The sequence below is a fragment of the Dipodomys spectabilis genome, unplaced genomic scaffold (genome assembly GCF_019054845.1).
Source record: "Dipodomys spectabilis isolate Male_0828 unplaced genomic scaffold, ASM1905484v1 ptg000157l, whole genome shotgun sequence".
Lineage (NCBI taxonomy): Eukaryota > Metazoa > Chordata > Mammalia > Rodentia > Heteromyidae > Dipodomys > Dipodomys spectabilis.
Genome location: NW_024870834.1, coordinates 23734244 through 23760082, shown reverse-complemented (window position 1 = coordinate 23760082; position 25839 = coordinate 23734244). Strand labels below are relative to the sequence as shown.

The 25839-nt window shown below is 42.3% G+C and overlaps 2 protein-coding genes across 3 annotated transcripts in view; one reads left to right on the top strand and one right to left on the bottom strand.

Annotated features, from left to right (window-relative positions):
* Positions 1 to 8675: 8675 nt before the first annotated feature.
* Positions 8676 to 19158, bottom strand: Erh (ERH mRNA splicing and mitosis factor). Its single transcript, XM_042692455.1, has 4 exons — positions 19048 to 19158; positions 15862 to 15949; positions 12010 to 12130; positions 8676 to 9179 (listed from the first exon to the last, which is right to left on the bottom strand). The coding sequence occupies exons 1-4, from the start codon at positions 19048 to 19050 to the stop codon at positions 9077 to 9079; spliced, it is 315 nt and encodes a 104-aa protein (XP_042548389.1). The 5' UTR covers positions 19051 to 19158; the 3' UTR covers positions 8676 to 9076.
* A 340-nt stretch (positions 19159 to 19498) lies between these two features.
* Slc39a9 (solute carrier family 39 member 9) overlaps positions 19499 to 25839 on the top strand; it is a 46507-nt gene continuing 40166 nt past the window's right edge. For both annotated transcript variants that reach the window (XR_006149420.1, XM_042692454.1), the window contains exon 1: positions 19499 to 20311. Coding sequence is in view for 1 of the 2 variants with exons in the window: in XM_042692454.1 (XP_042548388.1) it covers positions 20216 to 20311 (96 nt within the window). In the remaining variant the exon portion in view is untranslated. The remainder of the gene's footprint in view (positions 20312 to 25839) is intronic.

Sequence of the window (25839 nt, the reverse complement as noted above, 5' to 3'; positions counted from 1 at the left end):
CTGGTTTCTTTGAGCTAGGTTCTCACTATGTTGCTTAGGCTGGCCTTGAATCTTTTTTTCCAGTCCTGGGGCTTGAACTCTGGGCCTGGGTGCTGTCCCCAAGCTTCTTTTGATCCAGGCAAGCACTCTACTATTTGAGCCACAGAGCCACTTCTGGCTTTTTTGAGTAGTTTGTTAGAGATAAGAGTCTCAAGCAGTTTCCTGCCCACGCTGGCTTCAAACTACAATCCTTAGATCTCAGCTTCCTGAGTAGTAGCTAGGATTACAGGCGAGTGAGCCACCACCAGAGCCAGGCTGGCCTTGAATTCTTGATCCTGCTTCTACCTCCCAAATGAGATTACGTGTGTGTGTGTGCCACCTACCATGTCAAGCTAGGAGATCTTTTAAAGCTAATGAAATTTCTTTCTTTTTTCTTATTTGCCTATCCTGGGCCTTGAACTCTGAGCATAGGCGCTGTCCCTAAGCTCCTTTTGTCCAAGGCTAGCACTCTACCACTTGAGCTACAGTACCACTTCCAGCTTTTTCTGTGATTAATTGGAGATAAAGGGCTCACTGACTTTCTTGTCTAGGCTGACTTTGAACTGTGATCCTCAGTTCTCACCTCCTGAGCAGCTAGGATTATAGGCATGAGCCACCAGCACCCAGCTTAAAACTAATGTAATTTCTAGAAATGAAAATTACTGTCTTCTGTGCAAATTTCATTGGATGGCTGAGGGTGGAGGTATACCACAGTGTTCAGGTGATAGAGGCAAGAGGATTCTGAGTTCAAAGCTTGCCTGGGATACATTGTGATTTGAGACCAATTTGGATGACAAAGTGGTACTTTGCTTAAACAATACTAACAACAAACTTTTCTTTCTCTCCTACACTTATGTTTACTTTAAATATTTCTATATTTTTAAAAATCAGTCATGGGGCTTGAACTCTGGGCCTGAACGCTGTCCCTGAGCTCTTCAGCTCAAGGCTAGCACTATACCACTTGAGCCACAGCACCACTTCCTGTTTTCTGGTGGTTTATTAGAGATCAGAGTTTCATGGCCTTTCCTGCCCAGGAAGCTTTGAACCACTATCCTCAGATCTCAACCTCCTGAGTAGCTAGGATTATAGGCATGAGCCACTGGCACCCTGCTGAAATATTTCTACATATTTTTAAAATGTCCTATTTGGTAGTTCCATCATCTCTGTCACATCTAGGTTAGTTTCTATTGACTGATTTTATTATCTGGTTATGAATAATACTTTGCTGCTTCTTCCCATGGCTAGTAACTTGAATATGGACAAATATGTTACTTTGTTCATCTTTAATAACTGTTGGACTTTGTTTTGGCACAGAAATTATTCACAGATCAGTTTGACTCCTTGAAGACCTATTTTTTCAACTTTGCTATCAAAGTCTAGCATAGCCTTGACTCGAGGAAGAGTTGTTTTATTACTAAAGTGTGACATTTAGGGTCTTCATCAGTGTAGGCCCTGGATGGTCATTCAGGATCTTCATTCTGGTTAGGCAAGCAAATCTTTTATGTATCTTTCCTCATGCCATGTTGGTTCTAAGCAATGTTTTCTGACTCTTGTCATCTTTGTCTTGTCTTTTATTTATTTATTTATTTATTTTTAATCAGTCGTGGGGCTTGAACTCTGGGCCTGGGCACTGGTCCCTCAGCTCCTCCGCTCAAGGCTAGCACTCTTCCACTTGAGCCACAGCGCCACTTCTGGTTTTCTGGTAGTTAACTGGAGATGAGTCTCACCGACTTTCCTGCCTGAAAGGTGTGTGTGTGTGTTCCACTTGAGCCACAGCGCCATTTCTAGTTTTCTGATAGTTAATTGGAGATGAGTCTCACCGACTTTCCTGCTTGAAAGGAGTGTGTGTGTATGTGTGTGCCTGGACAGGAAAAGTCAGTGAGACCTTTATCTCCAATTAATCACAGAAAAATCTAGAAGTGGTGCTGTAGCTTGAGTAGTAGAGTGCTAGCCTTGAGCAAGAGGAACTTAAGAGACAGCACCTAGGCTCAGAGTTCAAGGCCCAGGACAAACAAATAAGAAAAACAAAACTCAGCCTCCTGAGTTGTTAGGATGACAGGCCTGAGCCACCATCGCCCAGCTGTCCTGTCAGCAAAGATGGCAGAGGTTCCACAGGTGTTCTTTTGGGGTTCTTTTTTGGTCTAAAACTATGCCCTGCAATCTCCACCTGCCTTGAGCTCTCTAAAATTGGTCTGTATCCTCCATTCAACAAAGCCACTGGCCTTTGTGGCTTCTCCCTCCTTTTCCTGTGTCTCAGAAAACTGCTGCCAGGCAGAAGGGTAGGCTTCCGCTCCTTTGCTTTCACTCAGGTTTATGGTCCTGGGCTGACTATTGTCGTGTCTGAAAAAAAGACTGCCTTCATTAATTTTGTCCTCATTTCCAGTGTTAAATCTGGTCCTCAATAAATGATAAAAGGAAAGGCTACTGATGAATAACACTAGAGAAAAACTCAAGCAACATCTTATAATAATCTCTAAATAATATCTGCTGGTGAATAAACTATTCCATGATTAAAACAAAAATCTGGTCCTTGTCACTCTAGCAGGGTTAGACATAGAAGTCTGAGAACATTTTTTTTTTTTGGTCCAGTCGTGGGGCCTGAACTCTGGGCCTGGGCGCTGTCCCTCAGCTCTTCAGCTCAAGGCTAGTGCTCTACCACTTGAGCCACAGCGCCACTTCCGGCTTTTTTCTTTTGCTTATGTGGTGCTGAGGAATCAAACCCAGGGCCTCAGGCATGCGCTCTACCACTGAGCCACCTTCCCAGCCTCAGAAGTCTGAGAGCTTTTTAAAGTTCCTTAATTTCCAAGGTCCTGTTGTATAGTCCAAGAACCAGTAGAGAGTCCCAATACAGACTGACTACATCCAATTTATTTATTTTTTGGAGCAAGGGTTGTAAATCTACAGCCCACAGGCCAGAGCCAGGCCATGAGTTATTTCTGTATGGCTGGCAAATGAGAATACCTTTTGCAGTTTTTACAGGATTGTGGGAAGAAAGAAGGACTGTGCGACAGAGACTACTTATCTATTATGGTAAGTAGTCTGTTATGGTCTAGGGGTCGGGTTTGTTGTAACAAAAACTTGAAGGAAAGGACACAAGAAGAGGGGTTAGAACTTAAGAGCTTTATTACAGGAGCCAAATCAGTTGAAAACAAAGTAACAGACTCCTGTAAAGAGTTCCACCAGACAGAGAATTATGAAGCAGGAAAAGTGGGAGTACAGACAAAGTTTATTTCAAAAGAAGAGTAAGATGCCAGGAGAACAGAGGAAAAGCCTTTTAGCTATTGGTGGGTTGATTAAACCCCCAAGCCAAACTTCTAACTAGAAGGTCTGCTTTATGTCATATGAGGTCTCCTCCATCTGCTTGGGAGAGGGGAAGGAGAATACAGACTTCTTGGTGTAAGAGCAAGAAGTGGGGCAAAGAAATAAGTAGCCCCACTGTGTGTGTGTAGGGCCCCTCTATAGTAGTCCCTCTGGTGTGTCTAGGCTGTTCAGGCATCTGATTGAATCACTACCTCACCCCAAGGGGTCTTCTTCCAGGGTTGTAAAGGTCTTTATTTTCTCAGAGCCACCATCTTGACTTTCCCAGGGGGAAGGAGTATAAACTCCACCCTTTAATCTCTGCTTTCCCAAGGTCTCTCAGAAGAGGAGGAGGTATTGGCTCCTCAGGCAGGCTCTGCTTTCCCAGAGTCCCCAGAGGAGGGGGAGGGGGAGGGTGGAAAGGGAAGATGGGGTGTTAGCTCCACTGGGTGGCTGTCTCTCCCTGTACTGCCAGCACAATTCTAAACCTCCCTTGTGACCAACAAAGATTAAAATGTTTACTCCTGGCCCTTGATAGAAAATGTTTGCTGACTCAATCTAGCAGGCGAGCCTGGGAACTTGGTTTTAAAAAGGTTTCAAAGTGATTGTGTTGCCTACAACACCAGGCCCCTTGATAGACTAGCATTTGGGATCACTAGACTATGGAGAAGAATGTGATCTTTGAAGCAGGATAGAGCTTATTATATGACTTTGCAGACCTGCTCTTCTCTCATTGGTTAAGCGCTTCTGATGAAAGCTACCAAGTGTCCTAGCTAGTATCACCTCCCCATGTCTGTTCCAAACCTTTCCACTATGCTCATAATTAGTCCATCAGTAGACTGAGCATGCATTTCCTTCAAATGACACTGCAATCTTTACACTCAGTAATTATAATAGTTTAAAATTTCATCTTATTGCATGGTATCAAAATGGATCAAACCCAGGGCCCTGTGTATGCTGAGCCATGTGCTGGCCCACTGGGGTTATTTCCAGAAGCAGTATTTTTGTGTTAGTACCAGGGCTTGAACTCATGCTCTCATTCAGTGTCACACTGGTGCTGTACCACTTGAGCCATGTGTCCACTTCTGACTTTTTGTTGGTTGATTGGAAGTAAGAGCCTCTTAGATTTGTGTGGCTGTGATAGCTTCAAACCAAGATTCTCAAATCTGTTTCCTGAGTACTAGGATGACAGGTGTGAGTCATCAGTACCAGGCTAACCAAGTTTGTTTTTTAAAACTTGAACCTTTCTTCTAACTACACACATAATTGTTACTTTTAGAAGAAAATCCATCTCCCCAACTTATGCCATATTGCCATTATCTTTCTTTCAAGTTTTCAATGAACTTTGACTTCCCTAATGTCATCATTTCCCTTCCTCTCTTACTTCTCTGTTAAACATAGTCCAGGATGGTCTGGAGCTCTTCATGCATCTGCCTTCCTAGTTCTGTGATTACAAGTTGTATCACTCTGCCTGGTACTCTTGAACTTTTTTTTTTGTCTGTTGTGGGGCTTGAACTCTGGGCCTGGACACTGTCCCTCTGCTCCTCAGCTCAAGACAAGCATTCTACCACTTGAGCCACAGCACCACTTTGTTTTCTGGTGGTTAATTGAAGAGACTCACAGACTTTCCTGCCTGGGCTAGCTTTGAACTGCAATCCGATCTCAGCCTCCTGAGTAGCTAGGATTACAGGCATGAGCCACTGGTGCTTGGATCTTCAACTCTTTTATCTGTAAATTTGCTGTTTGTATTCATATTCTATTATTAAAATGATCCAAATTGAAAGCCAAATTTCAAACACAAAACCTCTTGGCTTGTAGGATGTCATATTCTCCGGTTTTCCAAGCCTAGAGTATGTTTAATCCCCTTAGTGCAAAGATTTGACAGGTTATGATTGGAAAATCTTTTAATGCTACCTGCAGCCTAAGGAATTAAATTTGAGCCCCCAGCTTGATATATAAGGCACTGCAGCCGTAGCTTCCCTGGCCTCTATCCTGTACCTACTCCTTTATTCCAACATGATGGCTTGCTTACTGTTTTCTAAACATTGCTGGTGCTTTGTATTTTACTATATTTTTCTTTCAAAGCCCGATTTTTTTTTTTTTGTCGGTCATGGGGTCTGAACTCTGGGCCTGGGTGCTGTCCCTCAGCTCTTCAGCTCAAGACTCTACCACTACCACTACACTCCCACTACACAAGACTCTACACTCCCACTACACCACAGCGTCACTTTCAGCTTTTTCTGTTGTGGTGTTGAGGAATTGAACCCAGGGCCTCGTGCATACAAGGCAAGCACTACATCACTGGGCTACCTTTCCAGCCCCTTAAATGCTTCTTTCTGTTGTCCCAACCTATTCAGCGGCTTAAAGGAGGCTCACGTGAGTCTGAGCATTTAAGACCCACATAGGTAACATATTAAGACCTTGACTCTTTTCTCTGTAATATTAGGATGCTAGGGATGCGATCTACTGCTTGAGTCATGCCACCAGCCTTTTGCTCAGACCTCTGATATAAATAAATAAATATTTTTTGGTTGGTCATGGGGCTTAATCCAGGCCTGGGTGCTGTCCCTGCACTCTTCAGCTCAAGGTGAGTGCTCTACTGCTTGAGCCAATACGCCACTTCCAGTTTTCTAGTGGTTTATTGGAGATGAGTCTCATGGACTTTCCTGCCAGGGCTGGCTTTGAACTGCGATCCTCAGATCTCAGCTTCCTCAGATCCTGAGATCTGAGGATTACAGGCTTGAGCCACTGGCAGCTGGGTTCTGGCCTGTTTATAGGCCAGCATAAAACCTTAACTCTTGCTCCAAACCAAACGGTTCACCACCTGTTTCCTAAATGAGATGCCATGTGACCTACTTGAACATTTTGTGAGGTGCTGGAAATATCTGACACCAGAGAACTATAACAACTGTGAACTCCCACTGTCTCCTATACCAGTCAGTAAAGAATATCCATTATCAAGAAATATTTTAGTACAGGTGGACCCATTGCAACAATGAGATGTACAAGTCGTTATGTCAAAAACGAACTTTACAACTTTGGTGGGGGGGGAGGAGGGTTGGGTGGGGGGTGGGGGGGAGGATGGAATGGGAAGGGGAAACAGAGGAGGCTACAATGCTTATAAGAAATGTACTCATTATCTTGCCCATGTAATTATAACCCCGCTGTACAGTATTTTCACAATAAAAAAAATAAAAAATATTTTAGCTACTTGAGAGAATATAAAACAAGGCAGACTAGAAAATTAGGAATTTATTAACTGGTCTGCTAGGAAGTAAAACCCGGTTTATGAGAAGGGAAATAAAAAACCAAACACTACTCTAAGTCTCCCAACAGAGGGACAGTGGTCATTAGCTGGAGTACACTAGTTTCATCAAATTTCACTGGTCATCTTCAGCCACTGGTATTAGAGTTCAGTGTTTTTTCCTTATACTGGTGGCTCCTCTTTGTATGTCTCATGAATCACAATGCTGATCCCCTCCTCTGCTTACATCACACAATACCTAAGACCTAAATGTTCTTTCTACTGCCAGGCAGCGGTGGTTCACACCTGTAATCCTAGCTACTCAGAAGGCTGAGATCTGAGGATCACAGACTGAAGCCAGCCCCAGCAGGACCATTTGTGTGACTATCTCCAATTAACCACCAGAAAACTGGAAGTGGGCTGTGGCCCAAAGGGGTAGAGCCTGGAGCAAAAGAGCTTAGGGACACTGCCCAGGCCCTGAGTTCAACCAAAACTCAACCCCCCTTTTTCTCTGTAAGTCCAACACCAGAAACTGCATTGCCTTTGACAACAGATCCCATCCCTTACATACATGCTCTATTTTTTTTTTTTAAAACAAATGGTCACATGAGAGAAATACAACTTGAGTAACAGGGTATTATGAGGTTCATTTGACTTTTTGCATCTTTTCCTTTTTCTTTAGGATTTTAGCCTTACAATTTGGCTGACCCAGTAAACTTACTGCTATACTTACTTTTTTGCCAGGTATCTCATTTGAATAGCTCTTTGGTTCAGAATATTTGTCTGCTAAAAGATTTCTAGAGGGGCTGGGAAGGTGGCTCAGTGGTAGAGTGCTTGCCTTGCATGCCTGAGGCCCAGGGTTCGATTCCTCAGCACCACATAAGCAAAAAGAAAAAAGCTGGAGAGGCGCTGTGGCTCAAGTGGTAGAGCGCTAGCCTTGAGCTGAAGAGCTGAGGGACAGCCCCCAGGCCCCATGACCGGACCCCCACCCCTCAAAAAAAAAGATTTCTAGAATTTGGTTTTATGTAAAAGAAAAATAATTAAGCCTTAACTTGGCAAGTGCGATCAGGGCCAAGGAAAGTATTAAGTCAGCCAGAAGTTAGCCTGACTGCCAATCTGAAACCATCAGCAGAAAACCATCCTTAGAATTCTGATCTCATCCCAGGCCAGTGATATATAGCATTATACATTTTAGGGATGCGGGCACTGAGCCAGCCAGCCACCCACGTCACAAGGGGAACCCACACTCTACTATGTTGTTATGCTGTTCAGTTTATTTTTTTGTGCCATTCCCGGGCCTTCAACTTAGGGGCTAAACATTTTTTTCCTTTTTCGAAGGCTAGTGTTCAGCCACAGTTCCACTCCTGGCTTTTTGATGGTTAACTGGAGATAAGACTTATCAACTTTCCTGCTTGGGCTGGCTTCAATCCATGATCCTCAGATCTCAGCCTCCTCCTTGTACAGTAGCCAGTTACAGGCGTAAGATATCAGCACCTGACAAATTTACAGTTAATGCATTTGGACTTAACATTTTAAACTTGTGATAGATTTATTGGGACATCACTCCATCACAAGCAGAAAAGTATGTCTGTGTCAATAGTAGCCAGTTGGGCATGGCCACACATGCCTGTAACCCTAGCTACTTGAGAGGTAGAGATCCAGAAGTTTTACAATTTGAGGCTAGGCCAGGAAAAAAGCTAGTGAGACCCACATCAACAAACATCTGGGTGTGGTGGCTGAGGTCTTTAATCCCAACCTTTTAAGTAGACTCAGGTAGGAAGATCCAGGTAGGTGAGCTACAGGCAAATAATATAACCTTATCTTAAAAAAAAAAAAAAAAAATGTAGCAGTAGAGTGCTTGCCTGTGAGTTGCAGGCCCAGAGTTCAAAATCCAATATCTAGGAAAAAAAAAATAGGTATGAACACTGACACTCTGAGACTCATTAACTGTTGAAACAATGAGGTAGAAGCTTATTAGCTTCCTCTTAATCAAAACAAAATGATTAGCACACATAGAAACTTTCTTCAAATTCTTTGTGTGGAAGCCTACTGGTTTAAAAACTGGTAATGCTTTCCAAGAAAACATAATATGCGGCAAAGAAAAGTCACTCAGTAAGAAAATATAACTAAACAACATTTATTTACTTTGCACTAAGACTTTATCTGAGTACATAACTAAATTGTTTCCACCCCACCCCATCTTGAAGGGTTAGTTTGTGAATGTTATAAAGTAGATAGGAACAGTTTGAAGGACTGGAACCAACATTAACTGACAATGAACAACTTCCATCTAAATCATCATAAAAATGTTTAAGTAAAAAAAAAAAAGAAAAAGAAAAAAAAAGCTACAATGAGGGCCTTCAATAGAAAGATCCTCATTTCATCTAATACATTCGCTCTTGGCTAGACTGTAACAAAATGGAAACAGCATCACTGTTAATACAAACTCCCACGATAGCACATTGTACACACCTTTGTTCCAAGCCCACCCCCTGTGCCCTAATGCTTCCAACTCAATTATTTCCCAGCCTGTTGGGCCTGCCGACGAAGGAGTACGTAGATCTTCTCTTTGATCCAGTCTTTGTTATAAGGCTGGTATGTCTGGGTATCAGCTCGGTAACTGGGAAACAGAAAGGTAATAAGTTATAGTACTTGTTATATTTACAGCCTCAGTTTATAATGCCCAAATGATGGCCCTGATGTGCACATTTCCACACATGACCTACACTAAAATAATGGGAAAAGTTGCATACATAGCTGCTGAGTTTTAGCCAATATGAACTTTACATTATGTAGTGTAATCTTACAGTGGAGAAAGAAACCAAGGCCTAGAGCTCTTTAGTCACTCACTGTTTCTTATCTACTTCTCAACAGTTTGACTAAAAGCCATGTGTTCTTTCTCCCACACAGCTTCTATTTTCATAGTTCCTTTATTGATTACAAAACAAAAACCAAGCATTAGTACAAATGTTAGATTGGCTACACTGATTTTGAATTAGTAAATCTTTAATAAACACTAGATACCTATGGAAGAGAATTATCAGAACACATATAGCAAGAGCAAAAGCAGTCATATAACATGACATAGAACTGTAATCTTTCCATACATACTTAAAAAAAAAAAACATATAGCAAGCCCCAAAATATCTCTTATCAAAGCGAAGGGAGGGAAGCACTGGTGGCTCACACCTGTAATCCTAGCTACTCAGAAGATTGTGATCCAAGGATCTCAGATCAAAGCCAGTTTGGGCAGGAAAGGGCGTGAGACTCTTATCTCCAATCAATCACCAAAAAGCCAGTGGAGCTAGCTCGAGTGGTAGAGCTAGCCTTGAGTGGAAAAAAAAAAAAAAAAGACAAATCTTCCACCTGTCCCAAAACTGAACCCTAGCTGGCTAAGTAATATATTCTTTTTGAAGTCTCCAGCTAAAACATAGCATAAAAAAGTAGACATAAACCACCAGCTGTTGCATGAATACACAGCATATATTGCAACATTTCTAAGCTGTGTGCATGCACCACCTGGTGGGAACATCTGCATAGCATCCAAGAAAGGTCAAAGATGTAGTCTGAATTTAAAGCTCCACCTAGTTTGCCTAAAGACTCCTAAAAGATATCTCAGATTTATCAACGAATATTTCATTGCTGCCCCCTAAAAAATGTAAGTATGATAAGTGAAGCAACTTAGTAAAGTGATGCTGGGTGAGGAAGTAAGCAAAATATACCCCTGATGCTAGCGTGGTCCTTGTCGTGTGTGTTAGAAATCTAGATGGCAATTTTGGCAAGAGAAATAAACTCCAAAGCAGAAATGCTTTATATAATTAACATCCTATTTTTCCTATGAATGGTAAGATTAAAAGCTTGCTATTAAAAATGCACAAGGTGGGCTTGGAAGTTGGCTCAGTGGTAGAGTGCTTGCCTTGTATACATGAGGCCCTGGGTTCAATTCCTCAGCACCACATAAGCAGAAAAAGCTGGAAATAGTGCTGTGGCTCAAATGGTAGAGTGCTCGCCTTGAGCTGAAAGAAGAGCGGAGGGACAGGGCCCATGCCTAGAGTTCAAGCCCCACGAACAACAACAAAAACCAACCAACCAAACAAACAAACAAAAAAAGCACAAGCTTTCCATGTTACAAAATGCTTAACTAAATAAAAAGTAACATTCAGTTCTTTACTATTATCTTTGTTATGAAAAGCAAAATAAGTTTTAACCTTACTATTCATGTTTGCTTATTAAATAAGTGCTAATCTTGTCCATTTCAAGGAGTTGAGGATTTGTAGTAACATTGAAAAAAAAAAAACAACTACAAAAAGGAATAGTTTCTTAGAACTATGTTATCCATATCCCAATGATTGTCAACATTTAGGGATCCATCAATCTGCATGCTAGTTTCTAACTCATGGAATAGTAATGATGTCTTAAGGGCTGTTAACCCACACTTGAAAAATGAGACAATTAAATATAAGTACATTAGTAAAATTAATAGCTGTTGGTATGGACCTTTTTTTTACAGCTTTGCTATGGTTATGTAAGAACCAAATCTGAGGGTCTGAGCAGTGCTTCTACAGACCCCAAGCTGTCTTTCTGATCTGCAGTAGCTCTCCTTATTACATTAAGACAAGATGAAGATGCACCCCCATCTCTAAACAAGCAAAGCTTATACACTCAAAACACTTACTAAAAAAAAACTTACATTATGTAAGTGTAACCCCTCTGTACATTACCTTTTTCAAAACAATTTTTTTTCTCTTTTTATTTTTGTTTGTGTTTGTGTGTGTGAATTGTGAAGCTTGAACTCAGGGCCTGGGTGCTGTCCCTGCGCCTCTGTACTCAAGGCTAGAGCTCTACCATTTGAGCGACATTTCCACTTCTTAATTTTATTTATTTTTGTTTATGTGGTACTGAGGAATCAAACCCAGGGCTTCACGCATGCTAGGCAAGCACTCTACTACTAGGCCACATTCCCACCTCCTGTACACTACCTCTGTTGTAACAATAAAAACCCACAAAAAATCTTATAGCTCAGAAACCGAAAAATCCATATTGTAACTGTATATGATACCTAAGTTTTTACCTAAATTTTATTAATACACAGCCAGATTGTCTCAGGCTTATTTTATAAAAATAAAACCTTACTACAATTTCTCCTATACTGTTTTTTAGTCTAGACTTTCTTTTTGCCTTTCAGTGCCAGGGGGGACTGAACCCAGAATTTTGTGTGTGCTAGGCAAGTGCTTTTACCATACTAAACTACCACCAACTAGTGGCTCACACCTGTAAGTTTGGCTTTATAGTTTATGATCTATATGTAAATGAACATTCATTACTATAAAGTACATAAAATGCAAAGATTAGTGTCAGGCACCCAGGAAATTCCTAACACTACATAAATCACCTCAGACGGACGAGCAATACAAAACTACAAATGGAGAAATATAATGGCTAATACTCACACAAGGCAGCTGAGATCTGCCAGATCGTCGATAAAATCAAACAACTGACTGATATCATACGTAATCGAGGGGCTATTGGGATTCATTCTCTTCAGATGTTCTTCATACATTTTACAAACACCTAGGGAGAGAAAAAAAAACTCAAAACCTTATAACTGCATGAGTTCTACATGGGTTGTGCTGTATGTTAATACTAACTTTTTTTTTTGTGGTCATGGGGCTTGAACTCTGGGCCTAAGGCATTGTCCCTCTTCAGCTCAAGCCAAGTGCTCTACCACTTAGCCACAGTGCCACTTCCGGTTTTCTGGTGGTTTATTGAAGAGTCTCATAGACTTTCCTGCCCAACTGGCTTTGAACCTGACTTTAAACAGCAGTCCTCATATCTCAGCCTCCTGAGTAGCTAGGATTATAGGCGTGAGCCACTGGTGCCAGTATTAATACTACTTTTGTTTCATTATGCCCAGTAACTAAAACTCCACAAATTCACTAAAATGTTGGTAGCAGCTCTGTGGCTCAAAGTGGTAGACCTCTAGCCTTGAGCACAAAAGCTCAGGGACAGTGTTCAGGTCCTAAGTTCAAGCCCATGACCTACAAAAAAAAAAAAGTGTTAACACTGCACTATATAGGCAGACTGCTTGACCAGTATGCACAAAGCCCAAGGTTTGCTTCCAGGAACTTTTTTTGGGCAGTACTAAGGATTAAAGCCAGGGCCTCAAGAATACTAGACAAGTACTCTATCACTTGAGTGATGCCCCTAATCCTTTTGCTTTAGATATACATGGAGTGAGATCCTCCTACCTTTTCCTCAAGGGTAGCTTGGATTATAGGTGGTATATGTACCACCATGCCACTTATTTCTTTGTTTTGTTTTGTTTTTGGGTCCGGTCGTGGGGCCTGAACTCTGGGCCTGGGCGCTGTCCCTCAGCTCTTCAGCTCAAGGCTAGTGCTCTACCACTTGAGCCACAGCGCCACTTCCGGCTTTTTTTTTCCTTTTTGCTTATGTGGTACTGAGGGATTGAACCCAGGGCCTTGAGCATGCAAGGCAAGCGCTCTACCACTGAGCCACCTTCCCAGCCCGCCACTTATTTCTTACTAACAGGTTTCAGTAAATTTTTTAGCTATAAAGTACGTAAAGAAAAATACCACATTGGAATATGGGTAACAAATGAAAACTTTCTATTCCAATCTCAAATTTCATGAGTAAGAAAAAATTCAGCCTAAGACAAGAATAAAGTTCCTACTAATAAATTTAACAAAGAAGCAAGACTCCTGCTTGAAAATTACAAGATGTCACTGAAAGTAAAGATTGTGTCCATGGACTGGAACAGCATTAGGATGACAATGCCTACACTCTCCTCCTCTTATCACCTATATATATATATATATCAATGCAATTCATGTTAAAATCTGAGTGGCTGGGGATATGGCTCCATACCAGAGGACTTGTATAGTAAGTGTGAGGCTCTGGGTTCAATCACGAGAGAGAGAAAGAGAGAGAGACACAGACACAGAGAGAGAGAGAGAGAAAGAGAGAGACGGGGGGATAGAGAGAGAAGCAAAATTTATAAAAAAGGGAAACATCACCAGCTTTACAGAAATTATAAAGATATCATAAAACCTGAGCTGCTTTCACAGAAACTAATAAGCTAATCCTAAATGTGAGGTGGAAATGCAAGACACCCAGGATAACCTATATAATCCTGAAAAAGAACACTTTCCCATTTCCAAACTTACCACAAAACTACTATATTCAAAATAGAGTGATACTGGCTTAAGGACAGGCAAATGGTGATCAATAAAATGAAAATGAGAATCCTTCATATTTATGGTCAATTGCTTCTCACAGTGTTATGTCAATTGAAAAGCTACATACAAGTGAAACATTATCTATTCCTTATAGCATGTATGTTCAACATACATTATCATATGATATTGTATATTGTATTGTTACTATTACATATTATATGCATCACATATAATATGCATTAAGTTACATTATAAATGTTATATTGTATTACATGTATATCCATTCAAAATGTTGTGAATAAAAGTAATTGATGGAGTTGGGAAGGTGACTCAGTCATAGAGTGCTTGCCTTGCATGCATGAGGCCCTGGGTTCGATTCCTCAGAACCACAAAAGCAGAAAAAGCTGAAAGTGGCATTGTAGCTCAAGTGGTAGAGGGCTTGCCTTAAGCTGAAGAGCCGAGGGACAGCACCCAGGCTCAGAGTTCAGGCCCCACAATTCACAAAAAATAATAATAATAAAAAAAATTGCCAAGGCTATAATAACTTTAGAAAAAACACAAGCATTAATTTTTGTGACCCTGGGTGTGTACCTTATACTGAGACACCAAATATACTAGCAACAAAATAAGAAAATAAATTTTTTTCTGTTTGTGCTGGGCCTTGAACTGAGCCTGGAACTATACCATAGCTTTTCTGCTCAAGACTAACACTCTACCACTCAAGCCACAGTTCTACTTCTAGCTTGTTGGTGGCTAAGTCTCACAGGCTTTCCTGCTTGTGCTGGCTTAAGTCATGATCATTAAAGGGAACTGCAGGACAAAATGCAAATATGACAAAATAGTTTACTATTCTAAAATAGTGTTGACTTTAATGACAAGCAAGCATTGCAAAGGACTGGATTTGGACTTGAAAGTGTGAGGAAGTTCCTCAATCTCTAAAACTAGAGTAGAATTTGACAGCTTCTCCAAAGGAATTACACCAGCTATCTAAAAGTCATCTCGTCATCTCTAATTACAAGTAGTTTTGTTTTTATAAGCATATAGTATCATTGTTCTACAATGTACCAATCAGTTTTGAAGATCAGCCTAAGAATAAATCCAGTTTGTGAGCTCCAATCTATGCTTTTAATGGTTTACCTTCAGCTTGTCAAATGTAGAATAAATTATACTGACTTGGTTTCATTATTCTATCCTTTGGGCTAACTCTTTATTTTCTAATATTCTGATGGGCTATAACCAAATTTAAACAGCTTTTAATTTAATAGGTAGATTATTGGGCTCAAAAGACCATTCCCAAAGGTCTGCCTTAACAATCTAGTATTGGAATTTAATGACTATCTGAAATATATTTACATATTACAACACAACCAAACAACATAAGAAATAACATCTCAGGCTAGGAATGTGGCTTAGTGGTAGAGTGCTCTACAAGCATGCATGAAGCCCTGCGTTCCATTCCTTAATACCACATAAATATGAAAAGCCAGAAGTGGTGCTGTGGTTCAAGTGGTAGTGTGCTAGCCTTGAACAAAAGCAGCTCAGGGACAGTGTCCAGGCCAGAGTTCAAGCCCCAGGACTGGCCAAAAACAAACAAACAAACAATCTCAAATGTAAGTGATTATATACAGGAGCTTGATTTAAACAGTAAAGTAAGCTGGTGCTAGTAGGTCATGCCTGTAATCGTAGCTACACAGGCATTCTGAGCATCCTAGTTTGAAGGCAGCTCAAACTAGTCTCTTCTGAGCGAAGAAACTCTTTGCTCAGAAAACAAAAGAGCAACAACAACAAAAAGCTGGAAGTGGAGCTATGGCTCAAGTGGTAGAGCACCAGGTTTGAGCCAAAGAGTGAAGCAAGAATGTGAGGCCCTGATCTAAGCCCTGGAATACCATACAAATATGCAAACAGTAAAGTAGCATTTGTAATAATTTTAATACATAAAACATCTAATAAATGGGGCATACTCTAAATATCTATTTTCCCTGCTTAAATTGACAATTCAAGAAACCTAGAGTAAAAAAGAAACCCAGATCCTAAATGAAACACATTTTTAGAGTGTATGGGGTGAGAACTGCAGATTTCTTCCCCTTAATTAGTGTTAAGACTCACCTTCCATGCATTCATTCACAGATTCATAGTCAGCGTAAGTTCTGCCTTCTGGCCTCTTGGTAGGCTGCACCAGCAAAATGGTGTGAGACTGAAGGAGAAATATGAGAAATTCGCAACATGATATAAGGAGATGCAACAATGATTCAATGTTAGAATATTAAGTAGATATTAGCAGCGGGATTCACAACTCTCCTGGTAAGGCCTCTATAGTCTCTGGTCCTTAATGATGACAATTTTCTTAAATTCAAGAGTACATGTAATACCTACAAGTACTCAGTACACAATACCACATTATTCTTATCATTTCTTCCTAACCAGATTATATACCTGCTAAGATTTCCTGTCTCCATTGTCTCTTTGTATTTCTAGCCTTATTAAGACTCCAATAAAAAACCAGGATAAGGGAAGATGAAAGGGAAATACCATACCTAAGCACTGCAAGCACAATAATCAACCTATATTCTTTTTCCAATGTTAGTACATCAGTGGGGTCATTTTTTTTGCAAGGGTTAGACTCTTAACATTAAGGTATAAAATAAATTGGCAATATGAAATAAATACATATAGTAAATATTACCCTAAAAAACACCGAGAATTAGGTATGGTAAAGCACATCTGTAATTACAGCATTTGGGAGTGGAGCCTGGCCTGGGCTACAAAGTGAGTTAGAAGGCAGACAAACCGGGGCTGGGAAGGTGGCTCAGTGGTATAGCGCTTGCTTTGCATGCCTGAGGCCCTGGGTTTGATTCCTCAGCACCACATAAGCAAAAAGAGAAAAGCTGGAGAAAAGCTCAAGTGGTAGAGCGCTAGCTTTGAGCTGAAGAGCTGAGGGACAGCGCCCAGGCCCAGAGTTCAGGCCCCACAACCGGACCCCCACCCCCCAAAGGCAGACAAACCCTGTCTCAAATTAAAATTTAGAAAAGGGGGAGGATATAACCAGTAACACTTTGTCTAGCATGAATACAAGCAAGGTCCTAGAGGTCCACTCCTCATTACTGTAAAGAACTAAAAATGCCATTTACTATTTAATAGATGACTTGCCTTGGGGGCTATTTTGTACCTATGTTACTTATTTTTCAATACTATAATCACAAAAAATGGCTAGATGGTCTTATCACCAAGATATGTGAACACACTGAATAACAGCCATGGTCTGAGGGCTTTTCTTCTATCCTTACCAGGGAGGTTTGTTTTGGTTGGTAGGTCAATTTCAGAGTTTCTGAGCCTTCACACTATTTCACTTTGGGCTGGACGGTTCTTTGGCATTATCCTACGCATTGAAGGATGTTTAGCAGCATTCCTGGCCAGTATCCACTAAATGCTACTATTCCCCCGCCCCCCCACAGTTTTGGTAGTAAAAAAAAAAAAAAAAAAAGCCTACGGACATCACTCAAGTGTCATGCCAGGGTTTAAGTCATTGGTCTACTGAAATTGTAACCCCCTCCCCATTTGTTTCATTAGGTTGGCTAAATGATAACATGATGTAACTCCACTATAAACCCAATCCTAAATCAACTATTTACAATTATTTTCTTTTATATTACTAGGTTTGGGCTTAGAAAAAAGAATTTTTTAGCCCAGCTCCAGTGGCTCACACCTGTAGCTACCCAGAAGACAGACATCTGGATCACGATTCAAAGCCAGCCTTGGTTTTAGGAAAGTCTGTGAAACTCTTACTCTTATCTCTAATTAACTACCAAAACGCTGGAAATGAAGCTATGGCTCAAATAGTGGAGCACTAGCCTTGAACACAGAAGCTAAAGGACAGTGCCCAGGCCCTGAATTCAAGCCTAGGACCGGCACAATAAATAAAATTCATGACAGGATCCCCAAACTCTTGAAATTATCCAAGTTTCTATCAACAAATGCGAATGGAAATGGCTGACACCTAGACTTGCTGAAAACAAGCAGAAAACAGCACTTTTTTAAGCACTAATTTTCAGCTATAACCTGAACAGTGTTAATGTAATATAATAAAACAATTTCAATACTTTTAACTAATGATTAAAAGCCAGAGAAAATATTTCATTAATTTGTTATATAGAAATTTGTATAAATGAGCTACTGAAGCAGTTTCAGCCAGGCACCAGTGGTTTGATACCCCCGTAACCCTAACTATTAAGGAGGCTGAGATGTGAGGATTAAGGTTAGAAGCCAGCTGGGGCAGTCCCTTATCTCTAAGAGAGTGCTCTGAGTTCAGCTCCAATCTCATTTGCTGGGAAGAAAACAATCTCACAGAAAGAAACACTAGCATTCTTTGAAACATGGCTTGCCCTAGACTTACACCATTTTATTCTAGTGGAAACGAAGGACTAAGCATTTAAAGAGTAACACATGAAAAGTTATAAGGCAGTTTTTCACATTTTATCTTAAAATGAACCTGTGGGTAAAGTTCACTATTTTCAATAGTTACTGCCCAAAGAAAAGGCTTAAAAACTACTAAAGATAGAAAATGACATTTAAAAAAAAAAAAAAACTATAGCCAAATAGCTGTTTTTTAAATGGCGGTGCTTCCCTGTTACCAATGTGTGCTAGTCCTGGAGCTTGAGCACGGTTCCCGAGTTGTTCTGGCTACCACTTGAGCCACAGCTCTGCTCCTGGCTTCCCCGGCGTTTGGACTTCCTGTCCGAGCTGGTTTTGAACTGCGATCCTCAGTTTTCGACCTCCCGAGTAGCTTAGGATTAGACGTGAACCACCGGCTCCAGGCGGTTTATTTCCTAAAAACAACCCTTTCACCTCACCCTCACCGTGCTGTCTCGGGGCCTGGAGCCCGAACTGAGCCCATCTGCCCAGAGTCCCGTCCCTAGAGAACACACGCAAAGGCTATGAAGAGGATCGAGGGCGGAAAGGAAGGCCAAGTGGGAGCCCTGAAGAAGAAAACACTTTCTACGGACCCAACTTGCGAAGGGAAAGCGCGCCCTCCACGCCTGCCGCCACCAAGAGGAGGGGAGCCGCCGAGAGCTCTCCGTAGAGAGCGCTCCCGGACGCCCGCCGCGTGCCCGCGCAGCCGCAGAGCCGAGCCAGTCCGCGCGGCCTACAGCCAGGCCCCGAGCCTCCAAGGCGGGAAGGGGAAGGGTCGCCCTACAAGCCGCAGGAGTGAGAACCAGCACGCTTGCGATGGATCGTTAGGGTGAGAGGGGTAAGAAGCTCTCGGAAGCCTTAGGTGGCCGTTAAAGCCTTCCTCACCATCGCGCTAAACGCTTTGCTGCTGCCGCCGCTGCTGCCGCCAACACCGCCGCCGCACACGAGCTCAGCTACAACGCCGCCAACAGCCAATCCCCGCGAGAGGTGCCGCCGGAAGTGGTCGGAAGAGCGACGCCAGAGAGTCCTTTTTTTTGACCATAAAGATGCACACGTTTCCGGTAGCTAGAGCGGTGATTGACTCCGTTTCGGCCATCTTAGGTAAGGGCAATAGGGGGTACTTCAGGGAACGTGTGGAAGTTTTAGAAAGGATAATTCATCCAAAGACGCCGTCTTCAGTACTTGAAGCTGTTAGATATACGCCTGAAGTGATCATAAGTAGAGAGCGACGACGGTTATCCTTTGTTAGCCCTACTAAAAATGGCGGCAACCTAAGACTCCCGCCTTATAGGCTGGTTGTAACCCGGACGTGCCCTTCCACGGAGGGGGCGGGACACAATCCGGAAGTTGGTGTAATGAAGAGGTGCCACTTGGCGGCCATGGCCGCTGTGGGATCGGCGTTTCGGGGTCGAGGCCCGGAGGAGGGGAGTACCGTGGGCAACATCGGGTCTAGGGCAGGGACAGCCAGGTGTCTGCTTTGCTGCTGAACCCCTAGGACTCGTCGTTAGGGACCTGCAGGACGGCTTTGCCCATTCTAGACGCGGTGGGGACTTTGCGGGGGCCGGTGGGCTGGTCCCGACCCGAGGGGGGCGGATCACCGGCGTGGTCGCCGTCGGCAAGCCCGGGGTGAGCGGACGACGGCTTCGGCGGGGTTGTCCTCCTCCCCGCTGCCACCGGCGCGTTGGCTGTGTGCGGGAGGGGCGGCGGGGAGCGGGCCGTGGTACCGTCCTTGTCCCCACGATCCGTGCACCATTGCCCCGTCTCCACCCACGAGGAGCTAGTGACTGTCACCCAAGAACCCACGGACTGGCACTTAAGACTGGCTCAAAGTTTTCTCTGCTGCCAGTGTCAGGGGGGAAAAACAAGGTGTCGGGGGGTGGCGGGGAGGCAGCTGTTTCCTGGTGCGTTCAAGAGCAACGTGCTCCGTGAACACATCCGCGGCGGGGAGGCAGGAGCCACCGGAGAAGCCCACTTGTTCGTGGAACCCGCACACCTTTGGAAGTCACTGGAATTTTGAAGTCTGGCGGCGGTGGGTTGACTACAGGAGGGCAGAATGGATGATTTCATCTCCATTAGTCTGCTGTCTCTGTCTATGTTGGTGGGATGTTACGTGGCTGGGATCATTCCTTTGGCTGTGAATTTCTCAGAGGTAAGAAATTCTCAATTTTCTGTCGACTGTTAGGATGATGCCACGAAGTAGTGGTTACTTGTAAAGGAAAGATGCTTCTCTGGTTAAATCTCAGCGCCAGAGGGCTCATTAAGGAAGAGAGTATGTTAAAGATGCAGGACATTAACCGTGGAAACAAACTTCATATTCATCGCTGGAAATCTTAACTGGGGTGAGTGGAGGATGCTTCCACGGAAGGACCTGAAGTATTCTGAATCCCCCCGAAATGGCATACAAGGCTTGCTTAGCATAACTAGGCCTTGGTTTTAATATCCAGCACCAAAAAAAAAAAAAAAAAGCAAAAACACGTAGCAGTGACAACATAAACGTTAACTGAGGTTTAGATAGGACACTGAGACGCAGACAAGTTATATAATTTGGGCAAATTCATGAAGTACATTAGAATTTAAATTGAGATTTTTTTTTCTGACCCAGAGCAATTATTAACCACACTGTTCATTGTAGCAAAGTTATGTGACCATGTTCAAGATAGCCAACAGAGAAATCCAGCTCACAGACTTCCCTTGTTAGATTAACAACATGTCCGATTTTTTTCTTACTGTTTTTTTTCGGTGTGTACCTTCAAAGCAACAGCAGGTTGAGCTGGGGAGCCCCAGGTTGTCAGTTCTCCTTGGCCCGTGAACTCGTGTTCTAAGTTACTTCTCTCCCTAGTGCTTAGTGAGCCAGCTGTTTTTCTCTAACAAAAGGAATATATTATAACTACATTAGAATTGGATTGACGTTTTGTGGCTTGGGTTGATTGCATATTTGAAGACTTGAATTGAGGCAACACTTATAAAGAGTTATAATTCAGAAAAGCAACCCATAACTTATTTTTTATTTTTTTGCCAGTCCTGGGACTTGAACTCAGGGCCTGGACACTGTTCTCTTTGCTCAAGGTAGCACTCTTCTGCTTGAGCCACAGCGCTACTTCCAGCTTTTTCTGTTTATGTGGTACTGAGGAATTGAACCCAGGGCTTCATGCATGCTAGGCAAGCACTCTACCACTAAGCACAGTGCCAGCACCCATAACTTATTTTTTCAAGTAGTGTTTTGCTGGGTTGCCCAGTCTGATGAGGAACTCCTGGGCTTAAGCTGTTCTCCCCCCTCAGACTCTGGAGTAACTGGGACTGAAGGTGCACTTTGTTAAAACTTTTCATTTCTAAAAAAGAATTTATAACTTCAGTATTTTCTTAAATGATCGTCAGTGATTATTGGAATATGCAGGTATGTGCTGTTGTTTTTTTTTCACTAAAAGGAAATCTGTTATTAACGTTTATAAACATACTTGGTATGCCATATCATTTGTGTCTTTCCACCTGATGGTCAAGTTGCTTTTTTTTTTTTTGGTCTTGGGGCCTGAACTCTGGGCTTGGGCACTGGGTCCCTCAGCTCTTCAGTTCAAAGCTAGCGCTCTACCACTTGGGCTAAAGCGCCACTTCTGGCTTTTTCTGCATATGGGATGCCGAGGAATCGAACCCAGGGCCTCATGCATGCAAGGCAAGCACTTTACCACTGTGCCACCTTCCCAGCCCTCAAGTGGCCTTTTTCAATGGTGCACTCCTCCCTATCTCTCTCCTTCTCATTCTGTCTTCCTGTCTTTACTGGGGTTTGAACTTGGCTGGTGCTCTTGGTGTAGGTAGCACTCCATTATTTGAACCATGATCAGCCTCTGTTTTGCTTTTAGGTTATTTTTTAGGTAGGGGCTGGCTTTTTGCCTGGGCTGGCCCTAGACCACAGTCCTCCTACCTGCACCTCCCAGGTAATTGTGATCACAGGTGTATGCCACTATGCTCAGTGTATTTGTCTGTCTTGCTAATATTTTGCCCAGGCTGGCCTGAAATGGAGATCATTCTGCTCTCCATCTCCTGATTAGCTGAGATTACAAGTAGGAGCCACTGAACTAGAACTTGACTAGAGTTTTCATCTGCTAGGAATGAAACGTCTTTTTTAGGCAAGTTACACTCCTGTTGTAGACCAGTGTATCATGAAACTAGCAAGATAATGTTTGTAAAAATAAATGTTGTTTGTAGGGACTTTGAAGCACAATTTCTATCCTTAGCAAATAGGTCCCTAAACTTATACACTGGCTAAACAACTTCGCTTTTTAAGGAAGTCTAGCTTTTCTTAGTGTTGAGTGTTAATTATAAATATGAAAAGAGAAGCCAAGTTCTGGTGTCTCATGCCTGTAATCCTAGCTATTCAGAAGGCTGAGATCTGAGGATCACAATTGAAAGCCAGCCCAGGCAGGAAAGTCTGAGAGACTTTTGTCTCAATTTAGCACCAGAAAAACTGGAAGTGGAGCTGTGGCTCAAAGTGATAGAGTGCTGGTCTTGAGCAGAAAAGCTCAGAGACAGTGTTCAGGCCCTGACTTCACACCCATGACTGACAAAATAAATAAATAAAAATAAATAAATGTGAGAAGAGGACCAGGCAAGCCTATTTGATTTTACCACTTATTCTCATTTATATGAAAAAGAATGCTTTTTATTCATGTTCTTTTTTTGGGGGGAGGGGGGGTCTGGTCCTGGGGCCTGAACTCTGGGCATGGGCGCTGTCCTCAGCTCTTCAGCTCAAGGCTAGCGCTCTACCACTTGAGCCACAACGCTACTTCCGGCTTTTTTCTTTTTTGCTTATGTGGTGCTGAGGAATGGAACCCAGGGCCTCTGGCATGCAAGGCCAGCGCTCTACCACTGAGCCACCTTCCCAGCCCTTTATTCATATTCTTAATCTTGCTTTTTTTTTTTAGTCTGTTGTGGGGCTTGAACTCTGGGCTTGGGCCCTATCCCTGCGCTCTTCAGCTCAAGGCGAGTGCTCTACCACTTGACTTACTTGAGCCACAGCGCTGGTGGCTCAAGTGGTTTATTGGAAATAAGAGTCTCACAGACTTTCCTGCCCAGGCTCGCTTTGACCGTGATCCTCAGATCTCAACCTCTTAAGTAGCTAGGATTACAGGTGTAAGCCACCAGATCTCAACCTCTTAAGTAGCTAGGATTACAGGTGTGAGCCACCAGTGCCCGGCTCTTGGTACTATTTTGTCATTTGTATTTTAAAAAATTTCTTAGAGCAGGAATAAAGTTGCATGATCAATGCCACCGTTAATTACAGTGTTTAATTCTGGGATTGGTATTTAGAAACAAGTTAAAGTCAATCTGGAATTGCTGTAGCAAAGTCCACCTGCCAAATCTGCTAGTTAAAGTGTATAAGGCATTGATTTTTCTTTCACTTTGTCCCAGACTCCACTCCCCAAATCACCTCTCTTCATGCTTTCGTGGCATTTTTTTCCTTGCCCTTTGGCCTGGTCAACTGAACCTTCATGCCTAACAGTTTATAAAACAAAGGAAAAAAATTCTGTCAAATACAATTGTGTGTAACTATGATACTATGTAACTAATACTAAGTATTTTTAGCATATAACTTGCAATGGAAACCAAAGCATGCTTTCAGTAAATGGTATCCTATCTGGTAAAGAATCTCATGTTTTTCCCATTTAGTTACCAATGAGCAATTTTCTTTGCTCTTAACAGTACTGCTACATAAATAACTTTGGAACCTACTTTATCTAGTATAATGCTTTATTTTTCATCTATTAAAACAGCATAAAGCTGGGAATGTGGCTTAGTGGTAGAATGCTTGCCTAGCATTCATGAAGCCCTGGGTTTGATTCCTCTGTACCACATAAACAGAAAAAGTCAGAAGTGATGCTTTGGCTCAAGTTCAGGGACAGTACCCAGGCCCTGAGTTCTAGCCTCAGGACTGGAAAAAGAAAAAGAAAAAAAGCATAAATTCATAAATGAAAATAGTGCTATTCTCAGGATGATTTTAGAGTTTAGTTTGATGAGTATTGCACTGATTTCAAAAGGAACTGTCGGAGGCAGTGAAGTTCACATCAGTGCTCACCTGTACTTGTGGCATTTGGGGGGCTACGATTATAGATACAAGCCACCAGTGCTCAGCTCAGGAACATCCTTGACATTGGTAACATTTTACTTTCCACAGTTCTCAGGCCTTGTGCTAAGTCTGTGTAGAACAAACTTGGAATTCTGAAAGCAAATTGAATACTGAATACTGAAGCCTATGAAAAAAGAGATGTAAATGTCTTAGGTGCCCTTTAAGTTAATACCTGCTAAATTGGAATCTGAAAGAGTTCCCATTTTGAACTATCCAAGATTCATTGCAAATTTGACATCTTCACAATTTAATCAGTTCTAAGTTGTGCAGTTTAATCAGCTCTAAAATGGCATCCTTTTTGAGGGAAGATGTGAAATGGATTCAGAATATTCCTTTTTTCTTTTTGTTGGTTATGGGGCTTGAACTCTGGGCCTGGGTGCTGTCCCTGTGCTCTTCAGCTCAAGGCGAGCACTCTACTGCTTGAGTGGTTTATTGGAGATAAGAGTCTCACAGAGTTTCCTGCCCGGGCTGGCTTTGAACCATTATCCTCAGATCTCAGCTACTTGAGTAGCTAGGATTACAGACATGAGCCACCAGTGCCTGGCCTGTTTCTGTATGTGACAATTGTGACTGACTATAATAGAAGAATTTAGAGGTGAGACTTTCATTGAATTTAGAGCTAAGACTGTCTTACAATTACATTGATGAGATTTAAAATCCATTACAGGAATTTGAAATTTCTGGTACCAAATAATAGTGCTGAGGTCAGTACTTTTTTTAAAACCTTTGACAGAGCCAGGTATAGCAGTGCATGACTCCAATCTCAGCTACAGGAGGTAGAGACAGGAGGATGAGGGCCCAATGCCAGTCTGGGGTAAGCATGAGAGACTGAAGAACCAAAAGCAAAAGTGGTTTAAGTGGTAAAATGCCGTAAGGCCCTGAGCTTAATTTCCTAATACTTCCAAAATGAAACAATGACAGAATTACAGAACCCTCAACCAGAAGTGGTGCTATAAATGTCTGTAATCCTAGCACCCTGGTAATAGAGGCAGGAGGTGAAGTTTGAGGCCAGCCTTAGCTGCTTAGCAAGTTTGGGGCCAGGCAAGCTACAAAAAACAAAAAAAGATGAAAGAAAAATACTGCTAGTACCTCTCATAGAGAAATTAATAATCCAGAAATCTCATTAACCTAAAGGACCAAGAAAGTATTGTATTTGTTCTTTGTAGTTCTAGATTCTCACTTGGCTCCTGTTTATCTTTTTATGTAATTTTAGTGGGCTAGTATACTACTTAGCAATTTATTACCTCTTGCTCCAAATTGATCCTTCATTAACTACTCTGCAAAAAGTGCATCTGGGCCTTTTAAATATCTATCTTCTGCCAGCTGGCAGGGTACTGATGAGCACTTGTAAGAGGAAGGATTTCCCCCTCTTGGTTCTGGCCTGCTTGTTCAGCAGACTTCTAGGAAGCATCTCTAGCACCTATTGTAGCAGAGGAGGCTCCTCTGCTCCTTTGTCCAGTTTCGACATGACACCCAGCTTCCAGGGTGCTGGCTCCTGCATTGAGCAGTCACACACACACACACACACACACACACACACACACACACACACACACACA